Raw genomic sequence first — 16,323 nt, forward strand, 5'->3', positions numbered from 1 at the left:
ATTGTAAAATCTAAAACTTTTAGTCTTGCGTTGTAAAATCTAACATTACTACAGTTCAGTCAGATAATTCACGAATAGTTTGAACCAATATTTTATTATGAATGTGAATACAAGTGTGGATATAATAATTTATCTTGGCGTTCAGGCTCTACAACATTTTTCTCCCTGCTCAGCACAATCATACAGCCATCATTAACCATTAAGAGTAGGGAGATAGATATACCATAACAACCCCCCATGGGGCACAGAATCAATGCCCACTGGTGGTGCTGGGGTGGTGGTGGGAGTAAACAGTTGCATACCAACAGACCAGGGACAAATGACAGCAGGAGGATGAACCGAGACTGAGGTGAGCTTAAATAACCTGCTGATCGGTCAGCTGATTGTCACGTCAGCTATGACGTATGGTCTGCGTAATAGCGTTGTAGTAACTCTGTATGCACCCGCATAACCGCAGTGTGTAACCTCTCGAGTATATGCTGCCTGAACTAACTCGCAGGCTACATATCATTAGTCTTGCATTGTAAAATCTAAAACTTGTAGTCTCGCGTAGTAAAATCTAACATTACTACAGTATTCTTGCATTGTAAAATCTAACACTATGGTACATTGCAGGTAAATCGGACTCCATTTATATCATTCTTTTAACTTAACTTTTAACTAAGCACTTTACAATATATGCCTCACATTCACCCATCCACACTAGGGCATTCACAGAATAGTCGAATATTCGAATATTCGAATATCAAACCGACTATTCGACTATCAAACCACTATTCGATTATTCGAAAAAAATAAAATAAAAAATAAATTAATTTTTTTTTTTTTTTTTTTAAGATTTTTTTTTTGTATAGCTCTTCTAGAGCAGACACGCAGCTGTGAGCTCTGGTGTGACGTCAACTCGCATTCCTTGAGTCGAGTCATCAATGCCACTGGAAAAAAAAAATATATATATTTTTTTTTAATTTTAATTTTTTTTATAATCAAACCGAATAATCGACTATTCGAATACTTTTAGGTCGAATAATTCGAATACCATAAATCACTATTCGTTAATGCCCTAATCCACACACATATTCACACACCGATGGCGGACGCAACCATGAGAGGGACCAACCTACTTGGTGGAAGCACTAGTGGTTCAGTCAGTGTCTTGCTCAAAGACACTTCGACACCAGTCGTCTTGCATTGTAAAATCAAACCAGTAGTACACCAGTAGTCCCGCATTCCCCGACTTAGTGTGTATGAACAAGACTACTAGAAGCAATGTTTCAAGAATGCAGGCTAACTGGATTCAACTTCTCTTTATTTAAAATCCACAAAAGTGGAGGACATTACAATACATACCTGGAGTGCAGGCAATCATGATAGGGGAAAAAATGCTTCCAGACTTATCTTCAAATTTGTGGTTAAAAATAATTATAGGGTATTACCAAGCATCTTCAAGAAAGCCAGGGGGACACTAGCAAAGAGTCCAGGTGTACAGCATTACTGTCCCAAGTTAAAACAGACACACTTTAAGCATTACAAATATGGCGCGTTAGCCTGACAGACTGCAGAGAGACAGACAGACAGACAGTAGAGAGAGACAGGCTGCAGAGAGGCAAACCGCCAGACTGTAGAGAGAGAGGCTGCAGAGAGACAGAGAGACTGTAGAGACACGCTGGCAGAGAGAAGGAGAGACCAGGCAAGGAAGAGAGGATGACAAAATAACACTTCCTTCAGACAGAAGTCTCTCCATTAATAGTCACTACTGTGCATCACCATGGTAACAACAGCCACTGGCCAATGGGAAATGAGCTGAGGAGAGAACTGTACTACATGAACAAGAGAGTCTGTGACCTTCAGAAAGAGAGTTCAACTAAACATGATCTCTGTCTCTATATCTCACACTCTCTCACACACACACATACTTTTAACATATCTAAATAGATATCTAGTCAAATAGAGCACTTTACCAGACGGATAAAAGAGAGAGGAGAGGAGGATATTGGCCAGTCAGGATGATAAATTGTTCAACGACACTGAAAACTGCAAACGTGTGCAGATTCCTTGTTGTTACCACACTCGTGAGAGAGAGAAAGAGAGAGACAGAGAGAAAGAGAGAGAGAGAAAGAGAGAAAGAGAGAAAGAGAGAAAGAGAGAGAGAGAGAGAGAGAGAGATAAAGAGAGAGAGAGATGAGAATATGAGAGATTCCAACAAATAGAAAGAGAGGGTGTGGTTCTCTCTGGATAGGCGCACGCACACAGTCTCATACACACTGGAATACAATATTTGTGTGAATACTGTAAGCAAGTATATTTTTACTTGTTTGCTTTTTGCATTGTACAATTGAAGTTAAATGTTCTTTTCATATACTGACGTTTAATACAATTTTAATATTAAGCTATCAGTTTTTATTTTATTTTTCTTGCTTGTAAGTAAAATTAAATGTTCACAAATAGAACCTTTAATTTTGCCCTTTATTTGGACAAAATATCAGTCAAAACATTGGTAATCGGTGGTCTTGGACTCTCTAAAAACAGGATTGGCATTGGTTGGGCTCTAGATCAGGTCGGGGGTCCTCAGAGTTGCTACAGGGGGGCCAACAAATCTTTGAGTGATAGGATTCTTTTTTACTTCAACCACTTGAACCCTAGCATCCCTTTTCTGAGGAGAACTTCAGCCAAAAATAGCAGGTCTACAAGCTCACAACGCCTCGCAGTGAGCTTGTAGATGGGATATTTTCGGCAAAGACGTTTGGTGTAGAGGGGAAAAAGGAGCAGACCAAGTACAGAGTGAAAGTCAAGTTTTCTAAGTACTGAGGGTTGAAGTGGTTAAATGTCTGAACATGAATCCAACATACACTGATGATAGTGCTGTCAAACAGGTCTATGAAGCCATCTATTAAATCTATGAATAATAATGTACTAGTGGGGGTCCCTGCTTCATCTCTCTCTCAGCTAAGGGGTCCTTGGTCTGATCAAACCCCTGCTCTAGATCAAACCACTGCTCAGGGACCTTGAACAGTGCTTTGACATGGTGAACCTTTACATGCTCGCAGCAGTCCTATCTGAGACATCCTCCCACAGCCTGTGCTACACAAACTTCACCTTTTTCATTTCAAGGACCCCCAGATTGATATGCATTAGGCCATATGTCATGCAACCACATTTGATACCACATTTTCATCTCTGGAACCCCAGTCTACACTGTAAAAACCTCAGTGTTCATTAAACTCTGAGAGTGGGTCCATTTGGTTCCAGTTGTACACTCTCAGAGGTCCATTTGGACCGCTGGTGGTCCCCAAACCCGACGTTGAGAAACAGTGTTTTACGCTTTGCGCTAAGGTTTACTGTATATTACAATAATGACTACCCTGAGAAGGATACTCTGATGCTGCCCTCGGAATTGGACGAAGGAGAAAGCACCTTAGCAGACAGCATTTATGCTAGTGCATGGTTCTCAAATGTTTTCATATCATGGACCTACCAAATTAATATGTATTTGGCTGTGGACCCCCATCTGAAAATATTTTGTGCCAGGGACACCCATGGAAGATTTGTGCTGTCAAAAATGTTCAAACATATTCCAAATGTTTCACATTCTTTCAAGATTGTTTGAAAATAGCCGATACATATAGGGTTAAAGTGGTTAAACTGATTTTGATGCTATTAATTTGTTTTGCTGGGGACCCCCTGGAACCCACTAAAGGACCCCTGGGATTCCTGAGAATCACTGATTTATGCTAACTTCATAACTCAGTGTCTTTAGAAGACAGCATGTTTTCTATTTGAGACGGAGAAACTGTTAGTGAATGTTAGCTAACTGGGTCGCGGACCGATTTGTATGGGTCACGATCATAGAGTTAAAATAATAGAGAGGGTACCGGATATCCCCTCCCATCCTCTTGCATTGAGTTGCTCACCCAGCGCATGAAGCGAATTCACCCCTTCTTCCGGGTTTGAAATGTGGTGGGCGAGGCCTATTTGGGGCCACTGCGCGTCACAGAGGTGACGCGTTTTGCGTCATAGTTTATTCGTGAGCGTGCCGGGGCTTGACTCATGAACGAGCACCGTCTACCACCGTCACCGCCGACAGTGGCCCCATCTGCATTACCTCAAATGGCCACAGCGGAGCTGTACGTCTGCCTGTACCTCATTTTCTTTCTCAACAGATGGTTCATAAATATACAAACCAACCATGAGAATAAATTACACCCACACACACACACCTACAATATGCATGCACACATACACACACATATGACAACCCACATACACACTCTCACAAAGCCAGTGAAAACCTCACACACACACACACACACTTCTGCTTCTATAATTGAAGCCAAAACAATTTACTGAAAATTTACTGCTTGGTGTGAATTTATTCCCAACACTCCTTATACATGAAACCAGGTGTGTGTGTGTGTGTGTGTGTGTGTGTGTGTGTATTAAACTGTCTCCATGGCTGATATACAACATACTTTCACATTGGAAGTCTGGTTCTCAAGAGCATACGCATGCGTACACATGTGGGTGTGTCCCAACTCCTTTCTATCCAGCTGTACCTTCCTTCCCATCTCCCTTTCTTACTTCCTTGCATCCTTCCCACCTTCATGTTGAACCTACTGCACTTGCACACACCAGGGAAAACAATGAAATGTGGTGTGGTCTGAGCAGTGAGCGCACACACACACACACACACGCAGCGTCATTGCTGTTCAAATCTGGAGGTCTCAGGCTACATCTACACCAAGACGTTTTCATAGAAAACCAACTGGGTAACACTTGCTATGCATCCCATCTCTGTAATGCATTATGAACATACTTATAAATGCAATATAATCTTCTCATAACTAATAAGTACTCATAATGCTTTTATAACAATAATCATAACATATTGTAAAACATTTTAACTATAAATATATTGTAATAGGCTTATAATGCTGTATAATCACGGTTATGCGATGTAATAAGTGTGCAGACAGGCCAACACCAACTCGGGACTCATGTATGTAATGACTTTACTTAAATCCCCAAATCCTACGGGCCTTCTATAGAGGCACCACTGATATCGCAGCCATTATTTAGAGCAGATATGTATATGTTATATTGCCCATAATGGTCTAATGGTGCCTCATTTGGTGCCCCCCTCGAGAACATGGTACCCTATGTACAGGATTTTTCTGTGTAGCAACATAAGTATAAGTAAGGAAGAACGGTGAAAATGGAGAAAAAGAGTGGTAGAGAGGGACAGAATGAATAAAAGAGAATGACACAACGGCGCCCCCTAATGTTACTGGTCAAACGAATACTGTGCTGCTGCACATGAAACCAGTAAAATAAGTTATCTGAGAGAACATGCTGTGTGTGTGTGTGTGTGTGTGTGTTACAATCCTTTGGTCTAGGGGAAATGAATGATTGTCACATACGGGTTGGAAAGTGAAGTCTGGTTTTTATTTGATCATTTCTTATTTCTTGTGAGAATTGCATGATTTGACAAAGCATGAATTATTTTATGACATGATTTTCAACACTTGATTTTAAACATGATTTTAAACCACAGAAGACATGATATAAGGGGCAACTCAATAAATAATCAAAATCAATCTGAACAAAATCTGGAGTTTCAGAAACTGTCTAATCTAACGAACATAAAAATAAAGATTACAGAGTGAGTTCTACTTTAACCTAACTGCACTAAATTAATCTGTCCAAAAGTTTACTGGTACAAAAAAGCTGGCGCCCATACACCATTATTAACCAGCAAAGGAAGAATCCAAACTGGTAACAATCTTAACCATCAATGTACCTTCAGAACTACTTGCACCAGCAAGCCTAATGAAGGTTTTACTGAACATAACTAAAGTTAACACATGATATCAACAGAACAAACAATATGGCAGGCGAGCAGGGGACAGCACTACAACAAGTACTGCCAAAATCCACAGGTGTTTGGTGTCTTTAAGTAGCCAACCCCAACCAATCACTGGAAGGGCTGATGATTGGTATCCAGCACTCGGCAGATAGGCAGCACCTGGAAGTAACCACACCCACTCACAGACCAACTCTCTGACCTACACACTCTATAGTCACTCTTCCACAGACACTACTGACACATGTAACACCCCCACCCTTAAAATCAAACATCTAACCTGATGTTTGTTTATTTACGAGGGATTACCAGATTTACGAGGATTTAAGTTGATTTACGCTGAAAGCCCTATTTCAGGTCTATTTAAGAAGTAGCCTCAACTACTCAAGCGAGCATTATACTTGACCCACAGGCTTAATTGAAAAGTGGCCACAACTACTCAAGTGAGCATTACCTGACCCACAGGCTTAATTTAAAAGTGGCCACAACTACTCAAGTGAGCATTACCTGACACACAGGCTTAATTGAGAAGTAGCCTCAACTACTCTCCAGCGAGGAAACATCTTAAAAAGACGCCCCCTGCACTTGCTCAGTCACACACACACACTCAAAAGTTAACTGCTTGACTAGTAATCTGACTAACAGTCAGCCAAAGGCTGCCCTGAAACTCTTCATTTTAACTAACCCCTTAGCAGACTCAACCTTTCAAGAACGGAGAGTTACTAAACATTTAGCACCCAACGTTTTAGATCAAAACAGAACATTTTCCGGTTCCAGAATTCAAGAGGGGTGAATACCAAGAATGCAGTGTTACTAAACTTTTAGACACAAACATTTCATACCAAACACACCCTGAGCACCACATAACTACGAATAGAGATAGTTCTACATAACATAGTCCACATCATTACATAACACAGTAATGAATATTACTACATAACACAGAGTAGCAACTACCACCACATACACAAACCAAGTAGACATCACTACATTTAAACATCCACAAGTAATAATCTCTACATAACAGACAATACAAAAACAACGAACCTGCATCGCCATTTTGTGACTGATCCACCCCTGATGGGCAATTATTTTTTTCTAAACATAAACGGAATCCACTTCAGACTCACAGAAAGGGGTGCACTAAACCAATGTGCTAGGTGTTTTCGAATTGAACTGTACCTGGACTGGGTGCCTGCACGGTACCCAAGGAGCAGAAGCGGTACCCAAGGCCTCTGGAGACCCAGATCTCCTCACCGCATCCATGAATGCGGATCTCTTTCCTCGACTCAATTTCCTTGAGCTCTATTTGGAAAGCTTTTTCTGTCTCCCCTTCCTCCATTTCCATACGTGCAATGCACTTTTTTGCCAGCTGAACCAGCAGAGGAGTCCAAATCTAGGCGCGGTTGTGATGTGCCAGGAGGTTTGGGTTTCACATCAAGCTGTGCCCCATCCATATCCCCCTTTCAGACACAACCTATTAATGCCACATCGGCTCCCCCCTTGTCAACAGATACTCCAACGTCAGACACCTTCGGAACGGGCCGCTCTGGAAGAACCAACACCCCCATGTCCCCCAGTTTACTCCTTGATTTTACTTTTAACATCCCCCTGTTTACCATAACTCTGAAGTGGTTCTTAATGAACAACATCACCCCTCCTACAATCACATTCACCAATTGACGGATCAGCCACAAATGCTTCCCAATCAAAAGCTGCCATTTCCTGCTACTGAACACACTTGAACACTGCTAAACAAACACAGATTTCACTCACCAACCGAAAACGAGCACCCATTAATGTTACAAACAGGTTTTTTATCCCGGACGAGCCTCCCTTTATTTTACAATCCTTTGGTCTAGGGGAAATGAAGGATTGTCACATACGGGTTGGAAAGTGAAGTCTGGTTTTTATATGACCATTTCTTTTCTTATTTCTTGTGAGAATTGCATGATTTGACAAAGCATGAATTATTTTATGACATGATTTTCAACACTTGATTTTAAACATGATTTTAAACCTTAACAGTAGACATGATATATGGGGCAACTCAATAAATAATCAAAATCAATCTGAACTACTGTCTAATCTAACGAACATAAAAATAAAGATTACAGAGTGAGTTCTACTTTAACCTAACTGCACTAAATTAATCTGTCCAAAAGTTTACTGGTACAAAAAGCTGGTGCCCATACACCATTATTAACCAGCAAAGGAAGAATCCAAACTGGTAACAAACTTAACCATCAATGTACCTTCAGAACTACTTGCACCAGCAAGCCTAATGAAGGTTTTACTGAACATGACTAAAGTTAACACATGATATCAACAGAACAAACAATATCGCAGGTGAGCAGGGGACAGCACTACAACAAGTACTGCCAAAGTCCTACGGTGTTTGGTGTCTTTAAGTAGCCAACCCCAACCAATCACTGGAAGGGCTGATGATTGGCATCAAGCACTCGGCAGATAGGCAGCACCTGGAAGTAACCACACCCACTCACAGACCAACTCTCTGACCTACATACTCTACTGTCACACTCTTCCACAGACACACTACTGACACATGTAACAGGGTGTATCTGGTGTTGGCAAACAATAGTAATGTGTGTCAGACGGTGTGTGTGATTGTTAGTTAATAACATCATGTTGTATCTGATATCATACATTTGTGTGGTACAATGTTTATCATGTTTCTATTGAACTGAGAGAGAAAGGAGGACAGAGAGAGGGGAAGAAAGGGAGGAGAGAGAGAGAGAGAACAAATCAGAACTAACCCACTCTATTGAAATAATAAAAAATCCTATATTCGGCTGAAAATTAACAATTTGTGCTGACAAACGTGTCTACGTGTGTGCCGGTAACATACCATCCTTAGAATCCCCCCTACTACTATGAATCTTTATTATTTTAGAGGAGAGATAAACAATTCTAAAATGGAAAATTCCAGTTCTTCATTCCGATTGGTTGAGTGCCATGGTAAAATACTTGATAAACACACACCTAGGACTGCATGTATCAGTATCACTGCGCCTACAACTTATTTACAATATTCACCATGCCGTTCCATGGATATATTACTGATTTTGTTTTTCATATGACAAGGTAAGAGGAGTGCTCCTTTTCATCCTGTGCATTGAGCTGGTCCTGTGTATGTGCAAGGTTTTACAAATCCTTCTACCAGAATTGAGGAGGAAACCCATGGAGTTCGGAGTCAGTGTTGGGGATGGTCTCACAGCAGACGCGTGCTCCAAATAACTCCACACTTTGCACAAATATTGCTCAGTATTCTGGCTATAAGTTCAGCTGCTTTCCGCACCCTTAATGTACTTGCGCGATGTACAGTTTGTAGAACTCCATTATTGTACAATACATTTTCCCACTAGTGCCGGAAGTGGTGTGACGCAATATTCGTCACACTTTTGCAGAACAGATCTACAAGCTAACAACACGTCGCGACTCAACGCGTTGTTAGCTTGAAGATCTGTTCTTTTTCCTCATGCATGCCCCTCCCCTTTTTAGTAATCTGCTCTTACTGCTCAGCGCAGTACCAAGCACTCACTGGACAACAGAGTAGTTGACTTGTTACCTAAATAATTCGACATCGGTCTATGGAACTGGTTAGGACATGGGACAGACAGTCACACTGTTCCAAAGAAAAACAAACAGTCAACCCACCACCTGGCTCTCTTACTATTACTACGAGCCTATGTCACACGATGCGTTTTGCGTCATAGAGTTTATTTGTGAGCGCGCCGGGGCTTGACTCATGAACGAGCACCGTCTACCACCGTCACCGCCGACAGTGGCCCCATCTGCATTACCTCAAATGGCCACAGCGGAGCAGTATGTCTGCCTGTACCTCATTTTCTTTCTCAACAGATGGTTCATAAATATACAAACCAACCATGAGAATAAATTACACCCACACACACCTACAATATGCATGCACACATACACACACATATGACAACCCACAGTTCTCTCAGACCAGGTGAGTGGTAAATTAATGAAAATGGCTATGCCAACTCCAAACAGCCGCAAAGACACGATGCCAGCACTATTTGACGCCACTCATTCCGGAAACAGAAATTAAAGGAGGCGGATCGATTCGGCAATACCGATTTGCTTGCCAGGAACTGTCCACCCCCCTTTTCTCAGACCAGGTGAGTGGTGAATTAATGAAAATGGCTATGCCAACTCCAAACAGCCCCAAAGACCATCTTAACAGAACATCCTATGCAAGTGTGCTATGGAGTCAACATGCAAGAAGAAGAAGACAACAGTGCCAATTGTCTAAGTAATCCTGGGCACTACACTCCCTCTGCCAACCTAGGGAGAGGTCAGAGCCGAGCTCATGCCTCCTTGAATGCATGAGAGCTAACAAGCCTTCTTATCACCCGACAGGGGGGAAGTTTCCCAGGTTGGACGTAGCGCGTGGAAGGAACACGTTATTCCAACCAGTTCCTTTCCCCTCCATCAGGCGCCCTGACTGGCCAGGGGGAGGCAGTATAGTGATCAGGATTACTGCATGTTTTTGTGAGGGTACCTACCCTAGGGGCCTAGGGAACACGGGGAGAATATACAAACTCCACACCACAAAGAAGCCCTTTCGCCAACCCCACCTAGGGTATGGGCACTGATGACACGGAGGAGAGGACACGCCCCCAGCGTCCCCTGCGGGAATCGAACCCAGCCTCACAGCTAGAAGGTCCTTTCTATATTATGTATTGATGAAAACAACTTTTCTCGAAATAAGTGGGCTGAACATTTATTGGGGAGGGTCTCAACCTTATTATTGCTTGTTCACTCCCGAAGCGGTCCGGACATTTCTCGGCAGTGGACAAATTCTGGCACAACAACGGCTCAACGTGATCTTGAACGCGCCTCCAAGTTGACGAATGTGCAGTGCATGCACGTTCCCGGGCCATGAACGCGCATCTATATTCAACATGGATCTGATCTGGCAGGTTGTTTCAACCCATCGCTAACTTTTTTCCAGACGGTCGGAACTACAGGCATCTGTTATAACGGGATTATACCTTTCCTTTTTTGATACAATACAGAAAAAGGTAAGAATTGATTGCGCCGACCGTCCCCTCTTAACAACAACAGTTTGAACACCGAGCGAGGGGAGAGTGAAGTGCAGAAACGGCTAGTGTGAGAGAAGAAGGCGGATCAAAATGAACCTTTAATCCTCTGAAGTTGTCGGCTCTTTTCACATAAAGTAACGAGTAACACAGCCATTAAAATGTCAGTAACTGTAACACGCTACCGATCTGGGAAAAAGTAACTGTCCACTAGTTACCGCAAAAGGTAGTTGCGTTACCAGTTGCGTTTACCAGTGTTGGGGTTAGTCCCAACACTGGTAAACAGTAACCTAAGAAAAACATGTGTGTAAAGCCCACCTTTGCAATCAGCCCGAGAGGTTCCTGGCAGGAGGGCGGCAGTGCTGATGTCACTTCCTGTGTGTGGTTATTTACTTCCTGTTGCAGGTACAGTTGTAACATGGAGGCCAGCTGAGCCAGGCCCTCTGTCCTCTGGTCCGACATACTGCTCAAGTCTAAAACAAATAACACTCTGTTATACAGCTGTCTATCCCTCAATCCATTCTCCATCGCTTCAGCTCTGTAATACAACACAGATACACAAAGATTTTGAAGACTTACGTGACTCATGTTCTTCTAAGGTGTACAATTCCTCACTACTGCTCTGAGAAGAACTCTAGACAAAGAAAGAGAGAGAGAAACAGAGAAAGAAGAGAGGTCGAGACAGAGAGCTTTAATCTTTTGACTGGATTTTGGCATTTTCAATGTAGACTTGCTGACTTGCTATTTTCATTCATGTTTAAAATAGAAATAATTGTTCATTGATCATAATCGAGACAAAAGTTTGAAATAATCCTGTATTGATTTGAAGTCATATCGCCCAGCCCTAGGTGAGACAGAGGTATACAGTGAAATCCTCAGTACAGTGTTAATTTATCAATTTGTAACACAGAGAGTGTACACAAAATATTTAATGGTTACATGTGTACACTCGGAGTGAGAGAGACAGACAATTATGAAGAGGAAGCGGTGAGACAGAGAGGTAGGAGTGATGGATTTACCAGATTAAAGATGATCCTAGCAGCTAGGCGGACAGAGTCGCTGGGAATCCTGGGTGAGAGGCTCTGCAGACACTTACACTCTCTCTTATGAGCAGACCAGGCATGTTTCTGTTTTCAGAGACAGCAGAGACAGGAGAATGGTTTAACACACACACACACACACACACACACACACACACACACACACACACACACACACACACACACACACACACACACACACACACACACACACACACACACACACACACACACACACACACACACACACACACACACACACACACAGTACCTGACAAGTAGTGTTGCAGTAGTGAGCCATCTTACACTGAGAACATCTCAGCAGGGAGTCCCTTCTGAAGACAGACACAAAGAAACACAAAGGAAGAAAGTCATATTTCCTACATCTATTACAGCGTGTTCTATTACTGAGTTACACTGACTTAATAATACGCAAGGGATAATTGAAGGCGCGCCAGTCGTTGTTGAGAAATAATCCTTGACAGGATTATTAATTTCTACTTAATAAATAAATCAATGAATTGACCCAAAAGTAACAACAAAATGAAGTATTTCCTTGCTTACGGTAATGAAAGTATTCCATAAGTGTTGCACTGGCCGTCCGTCCAGCGCAACGCGGTCGCCTCGGAAAACAAGCAAGTGTTGTTCAAATAGAATCAATATTCAGTTACTGCATTGTCTATTTCTCGCTTCAAATGTTTTCAAAAACATTCTTAAGAGCAATGTTTAGTTGTAAATGACATTGTGTGTTTGTTTACAATGGCTACCATGTTGGATACGGCATAAAATCGAGCAGCACAGTAGATGCTCTGAGCCTTAGACAGCGGTCTGTTATAGAGCTCAGCGGTCATTATTCAGAAATAATAATACACTGCTGAATTCAGTGATTGACCTATCAGAATCAAGCATTCAACCAAACCGTGTAATAAACTGAGTTAATACCCTCAGTTATCGCATTGATACAATACACAGTTAATCCAGAGTTAACAAGCTGAGTAACTGACACACCAAGTTAACATTAATACTTTGAATTAACAGAATGAGTTAACACATAGAAATGTTTTTCTAAACTGAAAATCTGGTACTTAGCCCGTAGCATGCAATAAAATCCTTCTGACCGTATAAGGCTAGCTCATTAATTCACATCTGTGTTAGCCAGGGGCATCATTTAATACACCCTAAAACTTTAATGTAAAGTATTAAAATGTTTTGAGGACAAGAACAACTACCCATCTGACCTAGGACCAGATACAGATGTTGTGGGTTTTTTTCTGTCCTTTTGCTTTGATGTTTAAATAGAATCATTTTGGCTGTTCAACAAACTAAAAACGTTCTTGAGTCAGTTTGACCCTAGATCAAAACTCATGGTCCACAAGTGTCAGTGTCACTGCCTACCTGAAATCATTGTGACATTGCAGACAGTAGCTACTGAGATCAGCCTGCTTTACACACGCACGCACGCACGCACGCACGCACGCACGCACACTTAATTTATTTTTCAGATAGGAAATGTTGAACCAGTTCAGTTTATTATAAATTGTTCCAGTTGTAAAGTTGTCAGCTACAGTTTACCAGTCATCATAACTGAACTAGTGTAATGAAGAGAGGAACATAGCAGTAGTCCATATCTGTAGTTACCATGGCACAGAACACGTGGTCGCACTACGGCAACGGTTGTTATGGTGACATAAACTTTCAGTGTATAGCGAATACAACCAACCAGCCAACAGACACACATCTCTCTCTCTCTCACACACACTGAAGAGAGTAGCTGCCTTTTAGTCAATACCTGAAAACATATTCTGCACATGACCCCCATTTCTCTCACACACACACCACACACACACACACACACACACACACACACACACACACACACACACACACACACACACACACACACACACACACACACACACACACACACACACACACACACACACACACACACACACACACACACACACACACACACACACACACACACACACACTTCCCTGCAGGCCACCTTGCTACTCAAACCATTTGATTTAATATTGATCTCTGGCTTTATGACTATATCTTTGGCTTTGACAGAAATAGAGAGAGAGACACACACACACACACACGCGCGTGCGTGAGTGAGTGAGAGAGAGACAGAGATGAGAGAGAGAGTGTAGAGACTTTAAGCTACATCCTAACAATCAGTGAGAACGCACACACACACACACACACACACACACACACACACACACACACACACACACACACACACACACACACACACACACACACACACACACACACACACACACACACACACACACACACACACACACACACACACACCAGAGAATGAGAAAACATTTGATTTGATCAAAGTCTAGATTGAATTTCCTGTCAGTCTGTTGACAAACAACAAATGAAAGCCTGTTCAGTTTCTGAAAGCTACAACACTCTTATAAAATGTACAATTGAATTAACCGACCAACCAACCAACCAACCAGGTAAATAACTACCTACCTAATTAACTATCCAACTCACTGACTGCTATTAGGGAATGGGATAATAATATATAGACCACCATAGTATATAAGCCTCAGATAATACCCCTCAATGGTGTTTATACTACATTAAATATACAGCATAAATACAGACGTTCCTATACTGTATACAATATATAGACTAAATAAAAAACGAAACCATGTTTATGAATGTTGTCTGATTACATCTAATGTCTTGTTTTTCATATGAGCTGCAGTGAGTCTTTGTTCAGTCTCAGTAGCCTATATAAAGTGATTATGTTTCTCCACAACAGCACTGAAGTCCTATACCCTTCTATATATCATCTGTAATTTAATTCCAAATATGAACAGGATGTGAATATACTGTGTATAAGGCAATTAGCCTACAGCCAGAATCGTTTTTGCAACGAGAATCAATTGTCTGAAATGTTTTATTATGTTTATTATTGTATTATTAATGGTCTTTTCACCAGCAGCATAGTGTTGGGGTTTGAGTCTGAAACGACCAAAGAGACATGCTTCCACCTGGTGGTCAAAACATGAATATGAAGCAAAAGAGCTTCAGTTTAGAGATCAGTCAGTGTTATAAAGTAACTAAGTACATTTACTAAAGTACTGTACTTAAGTACAATTTTGAGGTATGTTTTACTATAGTAAGTTTGTAGATCAGCTATTTTCAAAAGATTTGCATATATATATTTTATACATTTGAAAACTTGTGAAATAGGACATTCTGCTAAATGAGTACCTTTACTTAATTAAGTAATTAAGTATATTTTAATGCGAATACTTTTGTATTCCGTACTTTTACTTACAGAGTATTTCTAGATTGCGGTATTGATACTTTTATTTTGTAAAAAAAAATTGAGTACTTTTTCCACCACTGGGAGTCAGTGACAGGCAGCATACATACAGGACTGGGGTTCAGGCTCGTCTTACCGTCTGAAGCAGTGATGGCAGGCATTCTTAGCCAGCTTGTTGGACACACAACTGGCCAGCGGTTGGGCAGAATAAACCAGCTCTCCCGCTTTTATTGTCCTCGTCGCCCGCAGTCCGTTTCCTTTACCCAGACTGGCAAAACGTTCTACTTTAGAAGACATGGTCCTGATCCTGCATGTGATGCCAATCACACTGTTTACTTCCGCATTGAACGTGCGATCAGCGTCATGACGTCACAACCTCGCAAGCCCATCCATTTTAGACAGACAGACAGACAGACAGACAGACTCATTATGCAGAATGTCCCCATTTCACAAGTGTTCAAATGTATAAAATGTATTAAAATCTTTTTGAAATTACGTGAGCTTGTAGATCTGCTATTTTCAAATGGCCGAAATGTATGTGGCTGAAGTGGTCAATGTATGTTTAATAATAATCAAAATCTACAAAGTAACTAGAAACTAAAGTTGTGTAGTGGAGTAGAAGTAAAAGTACTGAACATTGGACATACTCAAGTAAAGTAAAAAATACCTAAAAAATTTAGCCTACAGTACTTGAGTAAATGTACCTAGTTACTTTCCACCACTGACAGACCAACACACACACAGACAGACAGTGGGGGAAATTCAGTTGTCAATGCCCTCAATGGCAGAGAAACACAAGGAAGATACAGAAAAGGGAGATACAGCTACTGTAGCTAGCACTACCTGCTGGTAAGGTACCAATTCTTACTGCCCACATCTACGTGTCTAGAAAGCCCTCATTTGAGGGAGAATCATGCAAAAGAGAAAGGTTTTTGAGTGTGATTGAGTAGGCCTGACTGTATGAATGGGAGGCCCTGAAGTTGAGGGGGAATACAAATAGTTTTGTTATAATTTGGGAGAGGTACCTCA

General features: G+C 41.5%; 1 protein-coding gene across 1 annotated transcript in view; it reads right to left on the reverse strand.

The window, feature by feature from the left end:
• smyd3 (SET and MYND domain containing 3) overlaps window positions 1-15,622 on the reverse strand; it is a 55,876-nt gene extending 40,254 nt beyond the window's left edge. The window contains exons 1-5 of the mRNA XM_080430623.1: window positions 15,431-15,622; window positions 12,259-12,322; window positions 11,967-12,074; window positions 11,527-11,581; window positions 11,266-11,420 (exon numbers count right to left, since the gene is read on the reverse strand). Of these exons, the coding sequence (XP_080286749.1) occupies window positions 11,266-11,420; window positions 11,527-11,581; window positions 11,967-12,074; window positions 12,259-12,322; window positions 15,431-15,591 (543 nt within the window). The 5' untranslated portion in view covers window positions 15,592-15,622. The remainder of the gene's footprint in view (window positions 1-11,265; window positions 11,421-11,526; window positions 11,582-11,966; window positions 12,075-12,258; window positions 12,323-15,430) is intronic.
• Window positions 15,623-16,323: the final 701 nt, after the last annotated feature.

This window comes from Gymnoscopelus braueri (genome assembly GCF_963280865.1).
Source record: "Gymnoscopelus braueri genome assembly, chromosome: 1".
Taxonomy (NCBI): Eukaryota; Metazoa; Chordata; class Actinopteri; order Myctophiformes; family Myctophidae; genus Gymnoscopelus; species Gymnoscopelus braueri.